Here is a 23,000-nt window from a genome sequence, read left to right as displayed (position 1 = left end):
GGGTTAGATCGAGTCCGACTCATAGGACTACAGGATAGAGTAGAACTGCTCCATGGGGTTTCCAAGGAGCGCCTGGTGGATTCCAACCGCCGACCTTTTGGTTAGCAGCGGTAGCACTTAACCACTATGCCACCAGGGTTTCCTCAGCCCCCAGAATCCTCTATTTCAATCTCCCTTTCAGCCTTCATCCTACTTCCTCTTTGAGTTCCCACATTTTGTTGTCGTGTACGGTCCAGTCGATTCTGATTCACAGCGATCCTATAAACCAAACCCTTTGCCTTCCGGTGGATTCCGACTCATAGCGACGCTATAGGACACAGCATTTTAGTTCCCTTTAATTGACCCCTATGATTTGCCTCCTATGACCCATGTGATCGCCTTTCTGCCCCCCCCCCCATGATCTTATGTCTTGTCCTACTAATCTTTACTCCATGATCTCCCTTATCCTAACCCCATTGATAAGCCATTGATGTCAGTGGATTTCAACTCAGCAACCCTGTAGGACATAATTGAATAGAAGTGCCCGGTAGGGTTTCCAAGGCTGTAATCTTTATGGAATCAGACTGCCACATCTTTCTCCCACAGAGCAGCTAAATAAAACCTTTGCCATTGAGTAGATTCTGACTCATAGCGACTCTATATAGGACAAGAGTAGAACTGCCCCATAGAGTTTCCAAGGAGTGCCTGGTGGATTGGAACTGCCGACTTTTTGTTAGCAGACATAGCTCTTAACAACTATGCCACCAGGGTTTCCACAGAGCAGCTAGTGGGTTTGAAATCCACCAGCCTGTTACCGATGGAGGGTTTAACCGCTGTGCCGCAGGACTCCTTTCCCCTATCCCAGCGCCCACCTCCCTTAACCCTTTATCTTAGCTCCCGATGATGTCCTTTCTTGACATCCTGAGAATCCCTCATCTCAGCGTCCCCCCCCCCCAATTAAATCTCAGTCTCAGTGTCCCCGCTGTTTAGAGCAGGCGGGGCTGCGGAGGCGGCCGCCAGCGGAAGCCGCCGCTTGAGCTTGAGCAGACACAGTGCCTGGCGCCCACGTCACTGTCTCCCAGGCCCATCTGTGCTAGAGGGAGTGGGGGTGGGAAGAGGGTAATCACGGGGTGAAGAGGGGGAGGGAGCTTTTGGGGATCTGAGGACAAAGGAAGGGCCAGGGGAGAAGCTCTTACCTGGCTTTTTTGCTGCATACCAGAGACAGAGTTAGGACACCCATGAGGTCAGGCAAACTGGATAGAGCTGGAAACTGAGGCTTGGAGAGCGTTAACACCTAGGCCACAGAGCAGAGCAGAAGAGCCGTCTAGGGACCCTGGGGTCAGGTCTACATATTCTCTACTACCTGACTTCTTTTCAGCACTCAATGTGGGGATCCCAGGTGTAAAGGTGTGTGAGGTGTGATGAAAGGAAGGGAATTGGGGTGAGGAGGATGAGAAGGGGAAAGGAGAGGAGATGGAATAGAAGATGACGGGAGATGGAATGGAAGGTGAGGAGGGGAGGGGAGATAGGGTGGGAGACTAAGAAGGGAGGGGAAATGGGGTGAGGAGGAATGAGGAAGGGAGAGGAGGTGGGGTGATGAAGGAATGGAGCAGTGTCAAATGCAGATGGGCAAGGTTGGGTAAAGGGGACACACTTGGGGGCCCAGACTGGTGCTGGCCCCTCAGATCTCTCTCCCTCACCTCCAGACTTGTGGGGCCCTGGGCTGTGGGTGGCTCTACTTCTTCCTATTCCAGTTCTTCTCTTTTGCCTCCTCCAGTCCTGCCTGTGCCAACACCGAGGCAGAGAGTTTAGTCACCAGCCCTTACCTGGCCCCTGCTAATGCTGAAGTGTAGGCTTGGGCCTTCAAGGGGGCAGGCAGAGCTGTGACCTCAGGTGGTGGCGTGGGCTCTGTTGTCTGGCTGGTTCATTGTTGCTGCCCCCTGTCCCATTGTCTGGGGCATCATGGGTGTGTGTGAGGAACCAGGGTCCACAGTGCAGCAGGGAGGGTAAGACTGTGGGGCTCTGGGGTTAGATTGTTGACCTTGCAAGGTTACTTGCCACATCTATGCCTCATTTCCTTCTTAGTAAAGTGGGGAAAGACAACAGCAGTATCTATATCATAGAGTTGTTGTGAGGGTTAATTAAGGTAACAAATGTACGTAGTTCTGAGCCTGGCATGCAGTTAATGCTCAACAAATGTTAGCCATTCCTGTGTATGTTCACAGATGTCTGGGTGTGTGAGTGCATCTGTATGTGTGTGAGTCTGCTTGTGAGTTATTTGTATTACTATATCTGTATGCAATTTGTGAGTGACTGTATTTTTGCAATTGTTTTGTGTGTGCCTACTTCTTGTTATTTGCTGTGTATATGTGATCTTGTGTGTCACTATACATATATGATTAAATGACTGTATAGCCCAGTATCTACATGACAAAGAGGGGATGAAGTGTGTTGCTGTTGACACGCTGATACCGTGCCTGCTGGTGTATGCATGCATCTGTGATCATGTTGGTTCTAAACACCCACGCTCACCCTCCCTCCCATGGAGACGTCATAACCCTAGGTGTCCTGCATTTCCTCACCCTGAGGGAACCGGAACCCATGGGCGGGGCGGGGGTGGGTGCCAGTGAGGAGGTGTTCAGACAGGAGCACATGTTCTCTTCCAGACTGTGTCTGGGAGGGGGAAGCACCCTATCTTGCACACCCTGAGAGCTCCAGAGGAAGTGCACCCCCCAGCCTGTTCTCAGTTCCCTGTCTTGTCACCATGGCAGCAGTTGCCAGGGGCTCCCACAGTTGCTAATATCTGGGTGTGGGAGGCTGCCATGCCCTGTTGCCAGTAGAAACAGAGACTCCTCAGGAAGGGGGAGGAAGAAGCCCACCCCCACAGCTGCTAGATGTCTGTATCCGTAGGACTGGCCCTTGGGCCTCTCCTATCCCCAGATTTTACCTGTGATTTGAATGTGGTAGTACTAGGGCTGAAGGTATGGGGGTTTAGCAAGAACCTGGAACCAGAATGCTGGGATCCACCTTCTGAGGAGAAAGGGGGCCCTAACCTGTCCATTACCATCTTTAAAGTTAGGAGAGCCTTAGAAATTAGTGACTCCTTCATTCTGTCTCCCATCCTTCATAACACTGCCCTGGGCAGTATCCCTGCTTGTGTTGTCCAGTGGCTTATGGTTGTACCTGGGTGTGGAAATGCTACCTTGATCCATTACCCTGGATACAGATTGATTCCTTCCTGTTGTCAGATTGTTAGGATCTCATCTGGGTACATACTTTATGCTGACACCTGAGCCCAAACTTTGGTCCCACACTGAGTCCCAATTTTAGCCTCATACTGAAATACTGACCTTGTCATAGTCCTGGACCAGACATTTCCCTAAACCCAGCCTCAGCCTCAGCCCTCCTCTGAGACATGGAAGAACTCTAATCTCCATACCAGAAACTTGAACTCACCTACAGATTCAGTTCTAATACTATACAGTGAGCACTGACCAGGGATCTAACTCCAGCTCTTTCTTCATGTTCTGAACCTGTACTAACTAGTACTTAAAGCTTCAAAAGGGTTATTTCTTGCCTTAGGGTGAAAGGACAGTGCTAGCGATGACCAGCAGAGGGCGTGCAACATCAGGTTCTATGGCCGAAGCTTCAGAGAGCAGACCTGGGAAGGGGATATTAGGCATATTGAGACCTTGGATCTTTTTTCTCAGGTCAGGACCCAGGGCTAGAGGCACTATAGCTGACCCAAGAGGTTGGACTAAAAAAATTAAAGTTCCCAACCCAGTGAAAACTTTGGGGTCATATGAGTCCTTAAAGTCAGGGATCAAGTCATGATCACCTCCTTCCAGCTCAGCCAGGCTTAGGGCTTAACTGTTTACTGGTATCACAGGTCTCGAGAGGACTGCATACCTAGTAAGGTACCCAACACCCACCAACATTTTTGTCATACGGTTATACAGCTTCACTACCTTCCCTGGTATCCACTAATCTTTTTGTCCTATTGAGCAGAAATCTGCCTCCTCATAATGCCCACCTTTGGTTTTAGCTCTGACCTTGAGATAATATCGACTTCATTTTCCTCATCGGTCAGATATCAGCCATCAGCATCTTTCAAGTCTGATCCCCTCTGGGATGAACACCCCTTATGCCTTCATTGGCTCCTCCTTTGCTTTGTTTGATTCCAGCCACTAAGACCATGTTCCATTGGGTGGGTTTCCATTTGTGGTACCTGGTTCTGATAAGCTTTTTCCAGTGCCCATGGAGTGTACATACCAGCTGGCCTGCCTCCCTTCTCTGACTCTGAGCTTCTTTTCATGTAGCCTCATATTACATCAATTAGTTTTTGGTAGCCACATCATACTGTTCACCCGTACTGAGTTAATACTATAAGCTCTTTTCTCTCTGAGCTGTAAATCACATTTTGCCTATTTGTATCTACTATGAGTTTGTACACATTTTGGCCTTTTTTACCTGCTGTGATCTAGTCATTGGGTGGTACAGTTAACACACTCAGCTGCTAACTGAACGGTTGGAGGTTTGAGTCCCTTCAGAGGTGCCTCAGAAGAAAGGGCTGGTGATCTACTTCCAAAAAAATCAGTCATTGAAAACTTGATGGACCATACTTCTACTTTGACACATATGGGGTTGCCATGAGTTGGAATTGACTCGATCACAAGTGGTACTGGCATGCTTTTGAAACAAAAACAAAAAAGGATACTTGGAATTTTTTTTTTTTTAATTGGAGGCAACACCTTCTAAGTTTCACAGCAATCCTTGCGCTTGGAAATCTCTCCATCTGATGCTTACTTAAAAGTAAGACAAAGGGACTGAATGTCCCCAGCTGGCTTGACTGTGACTTCAGCACTGTGGACAGAGGCCACAGGCAGTACCTACAGCTATGGCTGGGACTTGTGGGAGGGTGGAAGATGATATACTCACAGCCTTCAGGTGGGGGCCAGAAATCCTTACTGCTTACCTAGTGCCTTATAGGGTATAAAGCTCTTTCCTCTTACCAAACTCTGACTTCATTCAACTACTAGCCCAGAGGCAGACAGGGCAGGAATGGTTTTCCATATTTTACAGATGAGAAAACTGAGGTTCAGAAAAGCCAAACTCCAAGCAACCCCTGGAACAGGCTGTGGGGTGGTGAGGAGAATATTAATTACTTCACCTTTAGCAAATTTAGCAGCCACTGTTTTCCTTTGAGAGGAACCCTGATGGTGCAGTGGTAAAGTGCTTGGCTGCTCACCAAAGGTCAGTGGTTCAAACCCACCAGCCACTCCATGGGAGAAAGATGTGGCAGTCTGCTTCTGTAAAGATTTACAGTCTTGGAAACCCTATGGGGCAGTTCTATCCTGTCCTATAGGGTTACTATGAGTTGAAATTTGATTTCAATGGGTTTGGTTTCCCTCTGAGATAGAAAGGGAGTAGTGCACTTGAGCAAAAGGAAGAGGACAGGATGGATGGACATTTGTATGGAACCAGGCTCCAGCCACCCCTGGGAGCAAGAGGCAGCCAACAGGAGGAAGCAGTCCTACGAGGGCCTAAAATTCCAGCCAGAATTACTGGACTGAGGATGGGAAAATCTTGTACATCATTAGAGTCCTCAGAGGCCCAGTCTTTATACCTCTTTTTCTGCCCCAATACTCAGCTTCGCTGAATCTGGAGACAAAGAGAAGGGGCCTGTGGGCACTCATTAAGCTGTCCTTGAACCTGATGGGTCTCAGTGTGGAAAATTCCAGGGAAGAGAAGTATGGGAGCCCTGTGAGTGAAGAGGAGAGCTGTGCAGGCTGTAAGAAGTCCTATGACATGGTTACAGGCCTGGTTACCTGTGTGTGTGTATCCGCAGGTGGAGACGGGAGGTGCTAGACCACACAGCAGCGGGTCCCTTTGAAGTACATTTTGACAGAGTAAAACCACCCCATAGAGTTTCAAGAAGCGCCTGGTGGATTTGAACTGCCAGTCTTTTGGTTAGCAGCCATAGCTCTTAACCACTAATGCCACCAGGGTTTCCATATTTTGACAGGCAGCATAGCAAACTGGTTAAGAACATGGGCTCTGGAACCAGACCACCTGCTTCTCCTACTTCCTAGCTGCGTGGCTGTGTGGCTGAGAAACTTACTCAGCCTGTTTCTCACTTTGCTAATCTGTAAATACAAATCTCATAGGATTGTTTTGAAGATTAACTAGATGAATTAATTTATGCAAAGCACTTAGAACTGCCCAGTGCATAGTCAGTGCTCAAAAAATGTTAGCAATTATTTATATATAGAAGCCCCTATGGTTTTGGAGGTAGAGTATCTGCCACTTACCCACAGCCTAGACATGCTTTCCTACCTACAGATACGGCTCTGTGCTCACCAGGTGAAAGGGATGAACGGGGACTTCATAGTCCTCCAAATACTTCCCCACACCCTACTTATCCCAACCCTACAATATCACATTAAAACAGTTTGGAAAAATGGGGAAGAAATGCTGAAGGGCCCAGATTAGGAAAAAACACAGCCAACAAGCTTCCCTACCTTGTGGCTTAGCAGGAATCACAAAATTGGCCCTGGGAGGGGGGTACATTGTAATGAATTATTTAATATGGCCCTTAGATATGGTCTTTGTGACTCGCACACAATGATTGAGTACCAATAAACCAAACCCGTTGCCATCGAGTTGATTCCAACTCATAGGGACCCTATAGGACAGAGTAGAAGGGCCCCATAGGGTTTCCAAGGAGCAGCTGGTGGATTCGAACTGCCAAACTTTTTGGTTAGCAGCTGAATGCTTAACCACTGTGCCGCCAGGGCTCCAATGATTCAGTGGGACTATGCAAATAAGATACATGGAACCTGTCATGGATTGAATTGTGCCTCCCAAAAATATCTGTCAACTTGTCTAGGTCATGATTCCCAGCATTGTATGATTGTCTACCATTTTGTCATCTGATGTGATTTCCCTGTGTGTTGTAAATGCTATCCCTGTGATGTTAATGAGATGGATTAGTGGCAGTTATATTGATGTTATCTACTAGATAGTGTCTTAAACCAGTCTCTTTTGAGATATAAAAAAGTGAGCAGAGAGGGGGTACCTCATAACATCAAGAAAGTGAGGCTGGGAGCAGAGTGTGTTCTTTGGACCCAGGGTTTTGGCATGGAGAAGCTCCTGGTCCAGGGGAAGATTAATGACAAGGACCTTCCTCCAGAGTCAGCAGAGAAAGCCTTCCGCTGGAGCTGACACCCTGAATTTGGACTTCTGGCCTGTGAGAGAATAAATTCCTGTTTGTTAAAGCCATCCACTTGTGGTATTTCTGTTACAGCAGCACTAGATAAACAAGACGGAACCTGTAATGGTTGGGGTTATGTGTCAACTTGGCTAGGCCATGATTCCCAATATTGTGTGGTGGTCCTCCATTTTGTGTTATAAATCCTGACCTCTACAAGTTGATGAGGCAGGATTGGTGTAGGGTGTGCCTCGGGTCACAGTCTTGTAGGAAGGTGTGACTCAAGTCCCACCTTTATTCAAGTTACACCCTTCCTACAGTGTGGCTTACATCTAAGGTATATGTGTGGATGACCTGGAGGAGCTCGCTCTCTGCATCTGGATCCCACATCCAGTTTGTGATCAACTGACCTCCAGTTCTTGGGACTTGAGCTAGTGACCTGCTGTCTGACCTGCCAATTCTGGAATTCACTGGCCTCCACAGCCTTGTGAGCCAGTAGTTTGTGGTCTGAACTGCTGGTTTGTGTTCAACAGCCCCTGCAGTAACAGAGGTCGTGAGAAGCCTTCGCCTGACCCATGGGATTTGGGACTTGCCTGCCTCCACAACTGTGGGGACCATTTCCTTTTTATGGTTTGTGAATTCTGTAAGATGTTGTGGCAAATTATGGAACCCAAAGACAGGAGGGAGAGTACTGAGGGGAGAAGGAGTAGCTGATGTTAGAGATGATGGAATGGTACAGCAGTTTGGAAAAGTTGGGACATTTGAGACATCTTTAACCTCCACTTCACAAGAACCAGCTTTGTGCTGATCCTTGTATTCGTTTAGGAGGCAATACACAGCAGACAGCTTCTGAGGCCTTACATCTTCCTCAATTTTGTGAGAAACCTGGCTTCTCTGTTCAGTGCCTCCATTTCCTCAGTGCATCTGTACTGGAGCCCCCTCCCCATCACTTGATTCTTGGGAAGGTCAGAACCAGCAAAGTTCTAGAAAGGAAGTCATAGTATAAAGGCAGTTCCCAGGTTAGGGATAAGGCCCGATCCTGTGTCTTCAAGTAAAAACTGTTAAGTTGGAACAGGTGCATACAGTTCTTATTTAGCCATACTTTAGTGCAAGAAAAGTAGCCCTGGTGGAGCAGTGGTTAAAGCACTTGGCTGCTAACCAAAAGATTGGCAGTTCAAACACACTAGCTGCTCCACAGGATGAAGATGTGGCAGTCTGCTTCCGTGAAGATTATGGCTTTGGAAACCCTATGGGGCAGTTCTACTTTGTCTTTAGTGTTGCTATGAGTCAGAATCGACTTGACTGCAATGGGTTTTGGTTTAGTGCAAGAAAAGGCTTAGAGCTTTTTCAATGATTTAAAAGCTACAAGTGCGGCAAGCAAAGGTGATTGTGATGAAGAATTTGTTGCGAGTAGGGGAGGTTTCAATCCTTTCAAAGTGAGGGCAAATTTACATAACATTGAAGGGAAAATACAGTTGTCCATAATTTGGACGTTCGTAACCAGGGACAGCGTGTATTTTGTTCTTCCTGTAAGCCACATCTGCCCCTGTCTTATACTGAGACCCAAGAATTGACCAAGGATAGGAAACCACACAGAAGCTCAGCAAGTTTACCAAATAGGGAACAGGGAGTTGAAATAGCATCACAATCTCTTTATTATGACTTCCACCGTGACCAGCCTCTGGGAACAAAGCTCCTTCTGCAGTGCCCATGAAGGCTGAGCCATGGGGAGGAACATGCAGCTGCAATGATGGGAAGACAGGGCTTGAGGACACTTCTCTCAGCTCACTGTCAAGTTACTGTCCACAGAAAAGCACTTGAGTAGGCCATGAGGGACCAGAGGGTATTGGATCCTCCATTGTTGTTCACGTGTTCTCAGAGTCCCCATCACAATCTTGTTTTTGCCTGGGAGACAGGCCATCAGCCATCTTAATGACAGGAGGCTAAGCTTGAAGGCCTTTTCACCACAGATATGGGAAGGCCCTGCTACTTATGCTTTGATGTTCTCATCTGTGGTCATGCCAACCCAGTGCTACCTAAACTGAGACATCATTGGGATTCTTAACTATTGGCCCAGATAAGACCTGATACCCTTTCCATGTTCTGTGGTCCAGAGGGAAGAGTGGGGAGTTCCCTGGGCTTCAGCTTTTCCTTAGCAGTAGTAGAGATTCTGTGAATTGTTCACTTATTTTCCTTTCAAGGTTGCCAATAGCAGTGGCAGCAGGAAAGCAACAGTACGGGAAACTCCCAGTCCCTCCCTTACTCCAGGGCTGAGCTGTTGCAAACAGGCATGATACATCAATATCACCAACTCATAGAGAGATCTCAGTTGTCTGGGCTGCAGCCAAGAGCCCAAAGATCCTGGGAAAATCCAAACTAAGTGGCATGGAGAAAGCAGCAGTTACTTTATTCTGCGGTAAATGGATGGGTAGAAAGGGGCTGTGGTTACAGGTGCTGCCAGGATATCCTGAAATTCTGCCATCAAGGTTGCTCTGCCTTTTAGTGCCAAAAAGACATTTCACTTTATTTTGCCGGTTTGAAGGGAACATGCTTGTAGGATCACAAGAGCCTGCTACCAGTTCTCTATCCTGGCTGGAGGTTACTCATTTACTCTGGGCTGGTCATGGCTGGCCTGGGGCGCTGCCAACTTCTGCTGAGCTTACCAAAGCTGACACCTGCAATGGTAGAAGTTGTGCTTCCAGTTGTCTAAGAGGCCTAGGCACAACCCTGGGGGTCACTCCCAGTGAGATGCCCCCTTCCTGGGCAGTTTGGTTCTGTGCTTCCCGTACCGGTGACAGTAGTGGAAGAACCCCTAGATTTGGCCACTTATACAAAGGCCAGAGGTGACATCCCATAGGAAACACCAGGGCCAGAAAGGTCAGTGTCTGCCCTACCAGCCCCAGTCACTTGGGCTGAGGGCAGGAAGAGGCAGTGTGTTCATGGCTTCTGCTGCAGCTGTCCTCAAAGGTAGAAGAGCACTTGAGAGTTGGATCATTATAGAGTGAGGGAACTCCATCCGTGGGATACCAAAAGGGGACACTGCTCAAAATCTCACTGCCGGAAGCTGCTGGGGAGGGCCAGCCCCAGGAAAGGAAGCTAAGGAGCAGACCTGGAGAAGTTACAGAGCAACAGCTTCTTCCTCAGCTGACCCTCTGTCCCTGCAGCTCCACTCCATCATCTAGCTCCTCCTTTACTTAAATCTGAGCATGAGGAAGAAGACTGCTGAGTGAAAAATGTGCTTAGGGCAAGCGGTCTTTAGAGGAGCATATATGTTGGCAGGTGGAGTGGGCGATGCTCGGGAAAAACACTGATCTCATTTTAGAGCAGCCAGGAAGAAAAGACTGAAACATTTTCTCATACCCTTATTACAGTCAGACACTAATTTTTATACTTGGCAGAACTTCAGACAGCCAGTGATGGAAGTGCCTACACTAGGTTTAGAAAAGTCTGAACATTTTCATACAGACTGCAGAGGGGCCCCATGCATAGGATATTGTAGAGGGATGACTCTGGGGAGTGGGACTGGAGTGGGGTTTCTTCAGCCCTGGAATGGGGGGAGCGAAGGAATCTCCCTTTTGGTAAAGAGCTAGAGATGCCTATGGAGAAGAGGCTGGAGAAAGCACTCCTCTGTGCTTTCCTGCGTCCTAGGACTCTTGAGGACTTGGAACTCTATTCTTTGCTGGGACAGTATCCTCTGCAGCAGTCGCCCAATTCAGTGTCCTCTGGGTCCTCTGAAGCATATTGTCCTGGAACAGGGAGAGGGGTGATCCCAAACGGGTCTGATCCTATTGTGGAAGAACTCTGGGGTCTTCTTTGCCAGGCCTAGACACAGCCACCCTGATTCAATCCACACTCTCTCACCACTCACCCACAGAGAGCTAGAAGCAGAAGCTCCAGGAAGGTAGGCATTGCCTTGATCTGTGCAGCAGCAGGGAACGAGATGGACTTCCAGTCACTGTGAGTGATGAGGAGGCAGAAGGAAAACAGCTATTCAGCTCTCAAAGCCCAGAGCTTGTCTCTACACAAAATGCCTTGTCCATGAGATCAAGTGATCCAAGGCCATTGAATTCAGGGTGATTTGCCGAGAGAGTAATAAGCAAGAGCCCCTGCACTTAATGTGCTTTAATTTTCTCAGTGCAAAACCCCAGGCCTGGCTGCTCAGATGTAGTCCTTGGGCCCAAGAGTTATGCGCTTTCTTTTTTTTGAGGGGAGGGTACTGGATTGAATAATGGCCCTTTCTACTGATCTGTTCTGGGAGGAGAGCTGAGGAATATTTACAAAACACTGTGGGTTTTAAGATGTTCAGGACCATACACATGAACCCAGATCTGTCTTCTGAGTGCCTGCTTCATTTCAGTCCCAAACAATACAACCCCAGCTTATCACCATACTTCTAGGTCAGGCAGTGTCTACAGGAGTAGACTACAGAGCTCCCTTACCATGCCCCTAGTTGTAGCTTCTCTTTCCTCTGAGCATCTCAACACTGAGCTATGTGCTCCTTCTGTAAGTACCCAATTTAGTACAAGAAAGTGCTTCCAGCAATGGGGATATTCTAGTTTCTGCATGACTGAGCTCAACCTCCTCTCTAATAATGCTCGGTAGTCAGATCTGGGTATAATTAAGCCACTAAGTTGGAAACAGAAACCTAGAACCTGGATTCCAGGGCCAATCTCACCCACAATATACACTGATTTGAGAACTTGATGAGAACCTAGCAACTGGAGCTGGGGCTTGGAGGCCAGGCTTGGTGCCTTTGCGGCAGCCTCTGCTTGCACTAAATGCCTTCCACGTCTAGCCTGCTCGGGGAAGGACATGCAGTGGGGAGAAGCAGCAACTCAGGCCATGTCTCAGTGACAGGGAGAAGGGAAAACCTCCTCCTTCTGTGAGGATGTGCCAGTCCTTTCTCTGCTTGGGAGAGCTCAGATGCAAATTCTCTTCTTAGCGTCAATCTCCTATCCTCACAGTCAGGATGGCTGAAAGGAGTCTCTACTCAGGGATTCTGTGGAGCTGCTCTTTCTTGGGCTGCAGAAGAGGCTGGCTCTGTTCTCCACATAATGGCATACTTTTCTAGGTCTAAGGTTGACTTGAACTGGAGCAGATGGAAGGGCTGAGTCCTCTCCGCTCCTCTTCTATCCAGATCTTGTTGAACTGGAGCTCAATCTCTGTGGTGGCTGACTTGAATGAGGCATCTAACACAGAGGACTATGACTCCTGCTCCACTCAGGCCCCCTTGGGCTCTGGATCATGAACTACCATCTGAAGAACAGGGGCCAGGAGTGCTTACCCTGGCTTTTGACTATTCTAATAAAGAATTTTACACTTGGCTGACTCTGGGCCCCTGGGAGAGGCTGCCTCCCTCTTTCCTAATCAGGCTAGTTGTCACCTCCGTCACCAGGAATTAGAATTTAAGTAAAGAGTGGAATGAACTGCAGTGGTGGTTTTCAACTATTTCCCCACCCCAACACATCTGAGGGATATATCACATACCCATCAGTAACAGTGGTTTACCGCAGAGAGGATTTTCCTGGGGTAAAAGGGGTATGTAGCATCTCCAGGGGCACATGTGAGTCTGATATGCCCCCTCATTAAGAATCACTTGACCAGAGACTTATCTATTAGAAATCAGAACAGGCCAAGAAAAGGGGTGAGTAGAGACCCCCTCATCTATATCAGGGGCTTCACAAAGGGACTTTGGTCCTTTTCCAACCAAAAAGAACCAGGCCTCTGAAGGAATGGACAGCTAGGCGTGTGTGCGCGTGTGCACACATATATGGGTGTGGTGGCAGGTCCAGTCTGTGATGCCAGCAATGATGTGAGGGCAGGGGTGTGGATCCCTCCAGGCCTGTGGCGCAGGAGCGGATGCTGCCACAGCTTCCAGAGCTGCTCCCTGTGGGATTGTTTTACTGCCTCTGTTGTGAAGGAACGGTGATTTTAGTGACATAAAGCTTAGTGACAAATTAAGATGCTGGCAGTGCCCCATCCCCATAAGCCTCAGTGCCAGGGGTTGGTAGGGGAAAGGAAGAAAGGAAAGGCGGGAGAGAATGCCACTGTCCCCAAGTTGAACTTCTCTGCTCCATGCTATCCTGGGGGTTTCAGATGAACGGCTGCACTGTTGGGGCGAGCGGCCAAGATGTAGATGACATTCTCCTGCAGGAAGGTAGGCCAGTCCACGAATCTGGAGTGGAGGCAAAGAAAAGAGTTTTGGGAGGCTGGCTGCAGAGCTGAAGGCTCATGAGACCTTATCCCACCTGCTGCATGGCTTGGGCTGGGCAAAATTCAGGGAAGCCTTGGCTCATGTCTAAGGTGGTTATGGCTTGTTGTTACCAAGCCTACAGACAGTCTGGCTGGCCCTGAAGATCTGGGGTCAAATATGCCCTTTTGGAACCTGGTTTCTGGGGTGGGCACTTGCTGTTATGGGCTGGCAGTGGGCCATGCTCTATTTGTGTGTGTGTTTGGCATGTGTGTGGGTGCAGACAGCCAGGTGAAGAGGTCCTACTCACCTGGACTCCCGCTCTGTGGGCAGCAGGGTCTTGTCCTGGCTCTTGCTGCTGCTGCTGCTGGCCGGGCTGCTATCTGCTATGGGACCCACATGGCTAATGCTGTTGGGCACAAGGACATGCGGTTAGGAGTAGGACAATAAAAGGCCTAGCTCCTCCTGGACTTTGGTGAACCCACGGCTTTGACTGTGCATGTCCATGCTCTTCTGACATGGGATGACACAGAGCCTGGAGTAGAGGCTGTCCTGTGTTCTGGCAAATAGAAATTACTGTCCTCTGTTTCGCGTGCAAGAGGACCTTCTCTTGGCTGTTGGCAGAAGAGGGAAAGTACCTTTCACTCCAAGGATCATTTGGCATGAAAAAGGAGGAGGCCCAGAGGAGTAGGGGGCAGGGATTGGTATGGAGCAGACCTGACGCTGCAGGAAGGTGCCTCTGACAGGCGTTTGCAGAACCAAGAGTTCCGGGCACGGCGGCACTCTGCCTCACTGATGGTGTTCCCGCTGCCTCGTGCCAAGAAGGTGGCTCGGGCTCGTTCTCTCTCCTTGACTGTCAGAAGCCTCAACAGAGAATTCTGGGGAAGAAGAGGCAAGTGACGATCTTGGAGGTAAATGCCAAGCCATAGAGAATGCTACCTCCATGACCACCCTTCCTACGGTAAATGTGGCCTCCCTTTGAAGATGCCCAGAGCCTTTCTGGTAGCACCAACATTCTCAGTGGGGTCTAGTGCAAATCAACCTTCCTTGGCCAGTTTCCTCAGCCTAGGCACTGGATCACCTGTCACTGGATGGAACCTGAGCCCATTCTTGGTAATGATCCCTGCTTTGACAGTACCCAGTGCTTCCCCAACCTACCCGGCATGCTTCCCAGGACTCTGTTTCCCAACATCCCATAGCCATTGCATCCCATGGACCATCCAGCTCCATTTTTATCCATTTTATGTACTGGCTCCCACATTAGGCTGTATTCAAAGAGTTCTTTTGGTTAAAAAAAAGTTTAATTCTAGCTCTGCTTCTAGTGGGTTGTATCACTTTAAATAACTCCCAAACGGGTTTTGAGAGACCTTTACCTGGGAACGCAACTGCTGCAGAAGTAGGAGGGACTCATGGGACAAGAAGTCAGGCCACTCTATGTGTCCTCGGTGTTCAGGGTCCAGGGCTGCAAATTGGCGGGCTGCCTGCTCCTCTTGTTCCTCACTCAGGGCCCTGTCGCTGTCCCCCCGCTTCGCTGCTTGGTGGCGGTAGCGCAGGAAGTCCTCCAACGTCAGGGAGCAATCTGTGGGGAGGCACCCTATGCTGACCATATCTACCCTTTTCTCAGCCTCTGGGTGCCTCCATTCACCTCCAGGGCACCCTCCAGTGTTCCCATGTCCATAGCTCTTGTTGAGTCTTTGTCTTCCATAGCCAGGGTAACTCAAGCTGTGGCCAACAACCTGGGAACAGGGACCAATTATCTCCTACCCCCCAAATTCCAGAAAACTCCTTTCATGGCTCATCCTAGAAAGTGTGAAGGAAAAATCTGCCTAGCCCCTCTCCCATCCTGACAGCACCCTCCAGCCTCACCAGGGATGACTTTACACTGCTGAAAGGTCTCCATGAGGCTGTACATTTCCTCCTCAGTAAGCAGCAAGTTGAGGTTGTCCTGCAGAAAAAAGGAAGAGCTGAGTCAGTGGTCATGTAGGCCAGTGAGAGAGAAAGGCTAAGGATCAAGAGTGACAGAAACAGCATTTCAACTGGAAGGCAATTCTGAGATCATCTGATCTCATCCTTTCATTCACAATAAAGGAGACTGAGGCCTCAAAAGGGGAAGGGACTTGCTAAGAGTTGCCCAACTCTGTGGCAAAATCTTCTGTAGAACCCATATATCTTGACTCTAGCCTTGAGTCCCTTTTACTAAAATAGTGGTTCTCAAATTGTTCTCTGGGCTACCCTAGGGATTCCTTGAAGTATCTTAGGAAGCTGCTACAAGGGAAAAAGGAGCTAGTGAGTGAGCAGAGTTGTGAACCCGAATAGTACCATTTATGTATTTGGCTCTTGTGTTAGATTGTACTCAAAGAGTTTTCTAGTAAAAAAAAAAAAAAAAAAAACTTTAGACTGAGGTGGGGCCAAGATGGTGGAATAGACAGATGCTTCTGGCGAGTCCTCTTACAACAAAGACCCAAAAAAACAAGTGAAACGAATACATTTATGACAAGCTAGGAGTCCTGAACATCAAAGGCAAGGTTAGAAAACGAACTGAGGGGCAGGGGTAGGAACAGACAGTTCAGAACCGGAAAGGAGTTACTGGACTTGAATCACTGGGACCCCTCAGGCACCATTCCCAGGAGCGGCTGCGGTTGGCTGCTACTAGCTTTTGGCCTCAGTTTCCTCTGGCAGAAGCAGCCAGCCACACAGCCTACTCACACCTCCAGAACCAGGGAAGAACGGCGCTCTCGACAAAAGCTAAATACTTGTGTATATTTTACTGTGCTCCCCCACTCCCCACCCCCAAGCCAGCTTCAGTGGCTGCTGACTTCCCTGGGCCTGAGATAGGCCCCGTTGAGCACCTAAAACCATCCTCCAGGCCCTGGAGAAGGAATAAATCTACCACTAGGGGAAAAGATAATTTGCCAGCTCCATTTAAGGGGAAATTTAGGACAGAAGCCGCTCCTGTCCAGGCATAAACAGTCTGTGGACTTTGAGTACCCTTCCCCTCTGCATGGACCTGTGTCGGCGTATTTCAGGAGAATAGGCCCTTGTTGGCAGACTACAGCTGTTTCAGCTGTACGGTGGAGAGGTGGGTGTTTGATGTTTGACACCGCTTTGCCTATTAAACGGGGTCCTCACCAAAAAAAAAAAATTTTTTTTTCACCTACCCACATCAGGGGCCTAAGGACTGGTGGCTCCACTCAGGTCGCCCAGCCACCCACGACAGGGGTCCAAGGATAATTGGTACCTCCCCGTCCTTACAACCAAAAACACTGAGTGCCCATGGTCCGCCTGCAGAACCCACCCACCTGTATGCTCTAGGGAACAGGGACATGCTTTCCTCAGAGACATTAGGGGGACGACTCTCAGCCTCCTGCCTTGTTCAAAGCATGACCCCCTGCTACAACCATATTCTGGTACCTACACCAACTTCCCTGGCCCCTCTAAGACTGTAGGACAGAGCCTGTACCACACGCTTGATGATCAGCTACCTGGACACTTGAGCTGAATTCATACAAGAAAAATGAATGGAATCCTAGACTGATATACCTGATAACAGCTCTAGCCATCTGGGGATAGGGCGTCAGAGCTCCAAAGGTGAAAATAATCAGGGTAGCTCACTCAAGCAACCCATCTGGTCATAGCAAAACAAAACAAAGCAAGAAGCTATAACACAGTAAGCAAACATAAAATAAACTAATACAATAACTTATAGATGGCTCAGAGACAACAGCTGATATCAAGACACATAAAGAAACAGACCATGATCGCCTCAATGAGCCCTCAAAACAAAGAATCAAGGGATCTTCTAGATGAAAGTGCATTCCTAGAATTACCACAGGCAGGATACGAAATGTTGATATACAGAACCCTTCAAGACATCAGGAAGGAAATGAGGCAATATGCAGAACAAGCCAAGGAACACAGAGATAAAGCAGTTGAAATTAAAAAGATTATTCAGGAACATAATGAAAAATTTAATAAGCTGGAAAAGTTCATAGACAGCAATCAGAAATTCAGAAGATTAACAAGAAAATTACAGAATTAGACAAGAGAAAGTCAGAGGAGCAGAATTGAGCAAGTGGAAAGCAGAATTTCTGAACTTGAAGATAAATCACTTGGCACCAATATATTTGAAGAAAAATCAGATAAAAGAATTAAAAAAATGAGGAAATCTTAAGAATCATGTCGGACTCTATCAAGAGAAATAACCTATGAGTGATTAGAGTACCAGAACAGGGAGGGATAACAGAAAATACAGAGAGAATTGTTGAAGATTTGTTGGCAGAAAACTTCCCTGATATAGTGAAAGAAGATATCTATCCAAGATGGTCATCAAACTCCACATAAGGTAGATGTTAAAAGAAAGTCACCAAGACATATTATAATCAAACTTGCTAAAACCAAAGATAAAGAGAGAATTTTAAGAGCAGCTAGGGATAAATGAAAAGTCACCTACCAAGGAGAGTCAGTAAGTTCAGACTACTCAGCAGAAACCATGCAGGCAAGAAGGCAATGGGATGACTTATATAAAAAAACTGAAGGAAAAAAATTGCCAGCCAAGAGTCATATATCCAGCAAAACTATCTCTCAAATATGAAGGTGAAATTAGGACATTTCCAGATAGACAGAAGTTTAGGGAATTTGTAAAAACCAAACCAAAAACTACAAGATACACTAAAGGGAATTTTTTAGTTAGAAAATCAATAATATCAGGTATCAACCCAAGACTAGAACACTGGGCAGAGCAATCTGATGTCAACCCAGACAGGGAAATCACAAAAATAAATCGAGAAAAAAACACTCAAAACAGGGAAACAGCGATGTTATTATGTAAAAGAAGACAACATTAAAGCAATAAAGAGGGACTACGAGACTTAGTCATAGACCTTTTGTTATGGAGAGGAAGACAAGGCGATACAAAGAAATAAAAGTTAGGTTTAAATTTAGAAAAATAGGGGTAAATAATAAGGTAACCACAAAGGAGACAAACTATCCTACACATCAAAATAAAATACAAGAAAAAATACAGACTCGGCAGAAACAAAATCAACAATGAATATGAGGAAAGTACAATATATATAATCTATTCAGCACAAAAAATCAAGTGGGAAAAAGAAACTGTCAACGACACACAAAAAAAGACATCAAAATGACAGCACTAAATTCACACCTATCCATAATTACACTGAATGTAAATGGACTAAATGCACCAATAAAGAGACAGAGAGTGGGCAATGGATTAAAAAACTTGATCCGTCTGTATGCTGCCTACAAGAGACACACCTTAGACTTACAGACACAAACAAACCAAAACTCAAAGGATGGAAAAAAATATATCAAGCAAACAACAATCAAAAAAGAGCAGGGGTGGCAATATTAATTTCTGACAAAATAGACTTTAAAGTTAAATCCATCAGAAAGGATAAGGAAGGACACTATAGAATGATTAAAGGGACAATATACCAGGAGGATATAGCCATATTAAATATTTATGCACCCAGTGACAGGGCTGCAAAATACATAAAACAAACCCTATCAGCATTGAAAAGTGAGATAGACAGCTCCGCAATAATAGTAGGAGACTTCAACACACCACTTTCGGTGAAAGACAGGACATCCAGAAAGAGGCTCAATAAAGACACGAAAGATATAAATGCCACAATCAACCAACCTGACCTCATAGACATATACAGAACACTCCACCCAACAGCAACCAATTATACTTTCTTTTCTGGTGCACATGACCACGTATTAGGTCATATAGCAAGCCTTAGCAAAATCCAAGACACTGAAATATTACAAAGCATATTCTCTGACCAGAAGGCCGTAAGAGTAGAAATCAATAACAGAAAAAGCAGGGAAAAGAAATCAAACACTTAGAAACTGAACAATACCCTGCTCAAAAAAGAAGACATTAAGGATGGAATAAATAAATTCATAGAATCTAATGAGAATGAAAACACTTCCTATCAGAACCTTTGGGACACAGTGAAAGCAGTGCTCAAAAGTCAATTAATGTCAATAAATACATACATACAAAAAGAAGAAAGGGCCCAAATCAAAGAATTATCCCTACAACTTGAACAAATAGAAAAAGAGCAACAAAAGGAACCCTGAGGCACAAGAAGAAAACAAATAATAAAAATTAAAGCAGAACTAAATGAAATAGAAACCAGAAAAACAATTGAAAGAATTAACAAGACCAAAAGCTGCTTCTTTGGAAAAAAATCAACAAAATTGATAAACCGTTGGCCAAACTGACAAAATAAAAACAGGAAGGGAGCAAATAACCTAAATAAGAAATAAGAGGGGCGATATTACAACAGACCCAACTGAAATTAAAAGAATCATATCAGATTACTCTGAAAAAGTGTACTCTAACAAATTTGAAAACCTAGAAGAAATGGATGAATTCCTAGAAACAGTCTACCTACCTAAACTAACACAGAGGTAGAACTAAATAGACCCATAACAAAAGAAGACGTTGAAAAGGCAATCAAAAAACTCCCAACAAAAAAAAATCCCTGGTCCAGATGGCTTCACTGCAGAGTTCTACCGAACTTTCAGGGAAGAGTTAACACCACTACTACTAAAGGTATTTCAGAGCATAGAAAAGGACGGAATACTCCCAAATTCCTTCTATGAAGCCAGCATAGCCCTGATACCAAAACCAGGTAAAAAACCAAAAAAACCAAACCCACTGCCGTCACGTTGATTCTGACTCATAGTGACCCTATAGGACAGAGTAGAACTGCCACATAGAGTTTCCAAGGAGCGCCTGGTGGATTCGAACTGCTGGCCTTTTGGTTAGCAGCTGTAGCACTTAACCACTACGCCACCAGGGTTTCGAAAACCAGGTAAAGACACCGTAAAAAAAGAAAATTACAGACCTATATCCCTCACAAACTTAGATGCAAAAATCCTTAACACAATTCTAGCCAATAGAATTCAACAACATATCAAAAAAATAATTCGCCATGACCAAGTGGGACTCATACCACATATGCAGGGATGGTTCAACATTAGAAAAACAATTAATGTAATATCATATAAACAAAAGACAAGAATCACATGATTTTATCAACTGTTGCAGAAAAGGCATTTGACAAATTTCAGCACCCATTCATGATAAAAACTCTCAGCAAAATAGGACTAGAAGGAAAATTTCTCAACATAATAAAGGGCATTTATACAAAGCCAATAGCCAACATCATCCTAAATGGAGAGAGCCTGAAAGCATTGCCCTTGAGATCGGGAGCCAGACAAGGATGCCCTTTATCTCACCACTCTTATTCAACATTGTGCTGGAGGTTCCAGCCAGAGCAGTTAGGCTAGATAAAGAAATAAAGGGCATCCCGACTGGCACGGAAGAAATAAAAGTATCTCTCTTTGCAGATGACAGGATCTGATACACAGAAAATCCTAAGGAATCCTCAAGAAAACTACTGAAACTAATAGCAGAGTTCAGCAGAGCATCAGGATATAAGATAAACACACAAATGTCAGTTGGATTCCTCTACACCAACAAAAAGAACATCGAAGAGGAAATCACCAAATCAATACCATTTACAGTAGACACCAAGAAGATAAAATACTTTGGAATAAATCTTACCAGATGTAAAAGACTTATACAAAGAAAACTACAAAACACTTCTGCAAGAAACTAAGAGACCTAGTGGAACAACATACCTTGCTCATGGATAGGAAGACTTAACATTGTAAAAATGTCTATTCTACCAAAAGTGATCTACAGATTTAATGCAATTCTGATCCAAATTCCAAAGTCATTTTTTAATGAGATGGAGAAACAAATCGCCAACTTCATATGGAAGGGAAAGAGCCTACTGAAAAAGAAGAATAAAGTGGGAGGCCTCACTTTACCTGATTTTGGAACCTATTATACTGCCAGAGTAGTCAAAACAGCCTAGTACTGGTACAACAATAGATACATAGACCAATGGAACAGAATGAGAATCCAGACATAAATCCATCCACATATGAGCTGTTGATATTTGACAAAGGCCCCAAATCAGTGAAATGGGGAAAAGACAGTCTTTTTAACAAACGGTGCTGGCATAACTGGATATTCATCTGCAAAAAAATGAAACAAGACCTATACCTCACACCATGCACAAAAACGAACTCAAAATGGATCAAAGACGTAAAAATAAAATCTAAAACGATAAAAATCATGGAAGAAAAAATAGGGACAACGCTAGGAGCCCTAATACATGGCATAAACAGTATACAAAACATTACTAACAATGCAGAAGAAAAACTAGATAACTGGGAGCTCCTAAAAATCAAACACCTATGCTCATCCAAAGACTTCACCAAAAGAGTAAAAACATTACCTGTAGACTGGGAAAAAGTTTTTAGCTATGACATTTCTGATCAGTGCCTGATCTCTAAAATCTACATGATACTACAAAAACTCAACTACAGAAAGACAAATAACCCAATGAAAAAATGGGCAAAAGATATGAACAGACATTTTACTAAAAAAGGCATTCAGGTAGATCACAGATACAGGAGTAAATCTCACGAGAGAACTGCAAATCAAAAGTACAATGAGATTCCATCTCACTCCAACAAGACTGGCATTAATCCAAAAAAACATAAAATAATAAATGTTGGAGAGGCTGTGGAAAGACTGGAACACTTACACACTGCTGGTGGGAATGTCAAATGGTACAACCACTTTGGAAACTGATTTGGCACTTCCTTAAAAAGCTAGAAATAGAACTACCATACGATCCAGCAATCCCCCTCCTTGGAATACATCCTAGAGAAATAAGAACCTTTACACAAACAGATATATGCATACCCATGTTCACTGCAGCACTGTTTACAATAGCAAAAAGATGGAGGCAACCAAAGTGCCCATCAACGGATCAATGGATAAATAAATTATGGTATATTCACACAATGGAATACTATGCATCGATGAAGAACAATGATGAATCCATGAAACATTTCATAACATGGATGAATCTGGAAGGCATTATGCTGAGTGAAAGTAGTCAATTGCAAAAGGACAAATATCACGTAAGACCACTATTACAGAACTCAAGAAACAGTTTAAAAAGAGAAGAAAATATTCTTTGATAGTTAAGAGGTGGGGAGGGAGGGAAGGTGGAGAAGGGGTATTCACTAATTAGATAGTAGATAAGAAACTACTTTAGGTGAAGGGAAAGACAACACACAATACAGGGGAGGTCAGCACAACTGGACTAAACCAAAAATGAAGAAGTTTCCTGAATAAACTGAATGCTTGGAAGGCCAGCATAGCAGGGGCGGGGGTTTGCGGACCATGGTTTCAGGGGACACCTAAGTCAATTGGCATAATAAAACCTATTAAGGAAACATTCTGCATCCCACTTTGCAGAGCGGCATCTGGGGTCTTAAAATGCTAGCAAGTGGCCATCTAAGATGCAATAATTGGTCTCAACCCACCTGGAGCAAAGGAGAATGAAGAACACCAAGGACACAAGGTACTTATGAGCCAAGAGACAGAAAGGGCCACATAAACCAGAGACTACATCAGCCTGAGACCAGAACTAGATGGTAACTGGCTACAACAGATGACTGCCCTGACAGGGAACACAACAGAGAACCCCTGAGGGA

The 23,000-nt window shown here is 45.7% G+C and overlaps 1 protein-coding gene across 5 annotated transcripts in view; it reads right to left on the bottom strand.

Annotated features, from left to right (window-relative positions):
- Nucleotides 1-9,460: 9,460 nt before the first annotated feature.
- PHF24 (PHD finger protein 24) overlaps nucleotides 9,461-23,000 on the bottom strand; it is a 141,122-nt gene continuing 127,582 nt past the window's right edge. For 3 of the 5 annotated variants that reach the window (XM_049895769.1, XM_049895768.1, XM_049895771.1), the window contains 5 exons: nucleotides 15,246-15,324; nucleotides 14,753-14,958; nucleotides 14,097-14,257; nucleotides 13,690-13,788; nucleotides 9,461-13,364 (listed from right to left, as the gene is read on the bottom strand). In XM_049895769.1, the coding sequence (XP_049751726.1) occupies nucleotides 13,268-13,364; nucleotides 13,690-13,788; nucleotides 14,097-14,257; nucleotides 14,753-14,958; nucleotides 15,246-15,324 (642 nt within the window). In that variant the 3' untranslated portion in view covers nucleotides 9,461-13,267. Of the gene's footprint in view, nucleotides 13,365-13,689; nucleotides 13,789-13,899; nucleotides 14,258-14,752; nucleotides 14,959-15,245; nucleotides 15,325-23,000 lie in introns of those variants that run through there. The other 2 variants (XR_007518653.1, XM_049895770.1) reach the window with 2 other exon arrangements.

The sequence above is a fragment of the Elephas maximus genome, chromosome 9 (assembly GCF_024166365.1).
Source record: "Elephas maximus indicus isolate mEleMax1 chromosome 9, mEleMax1 primary haplotype, whole genome shotgun sequence".
Classification (NCBI taxonomy): Eukaryota; Metazoa; Chordata; class Mammalia; order Proboscidea; family Elephantidae; genus Elephas; species Elephas maximus.
This window is presented reverse-complemented; position numbering and strand designations above follow the sequence as displayed.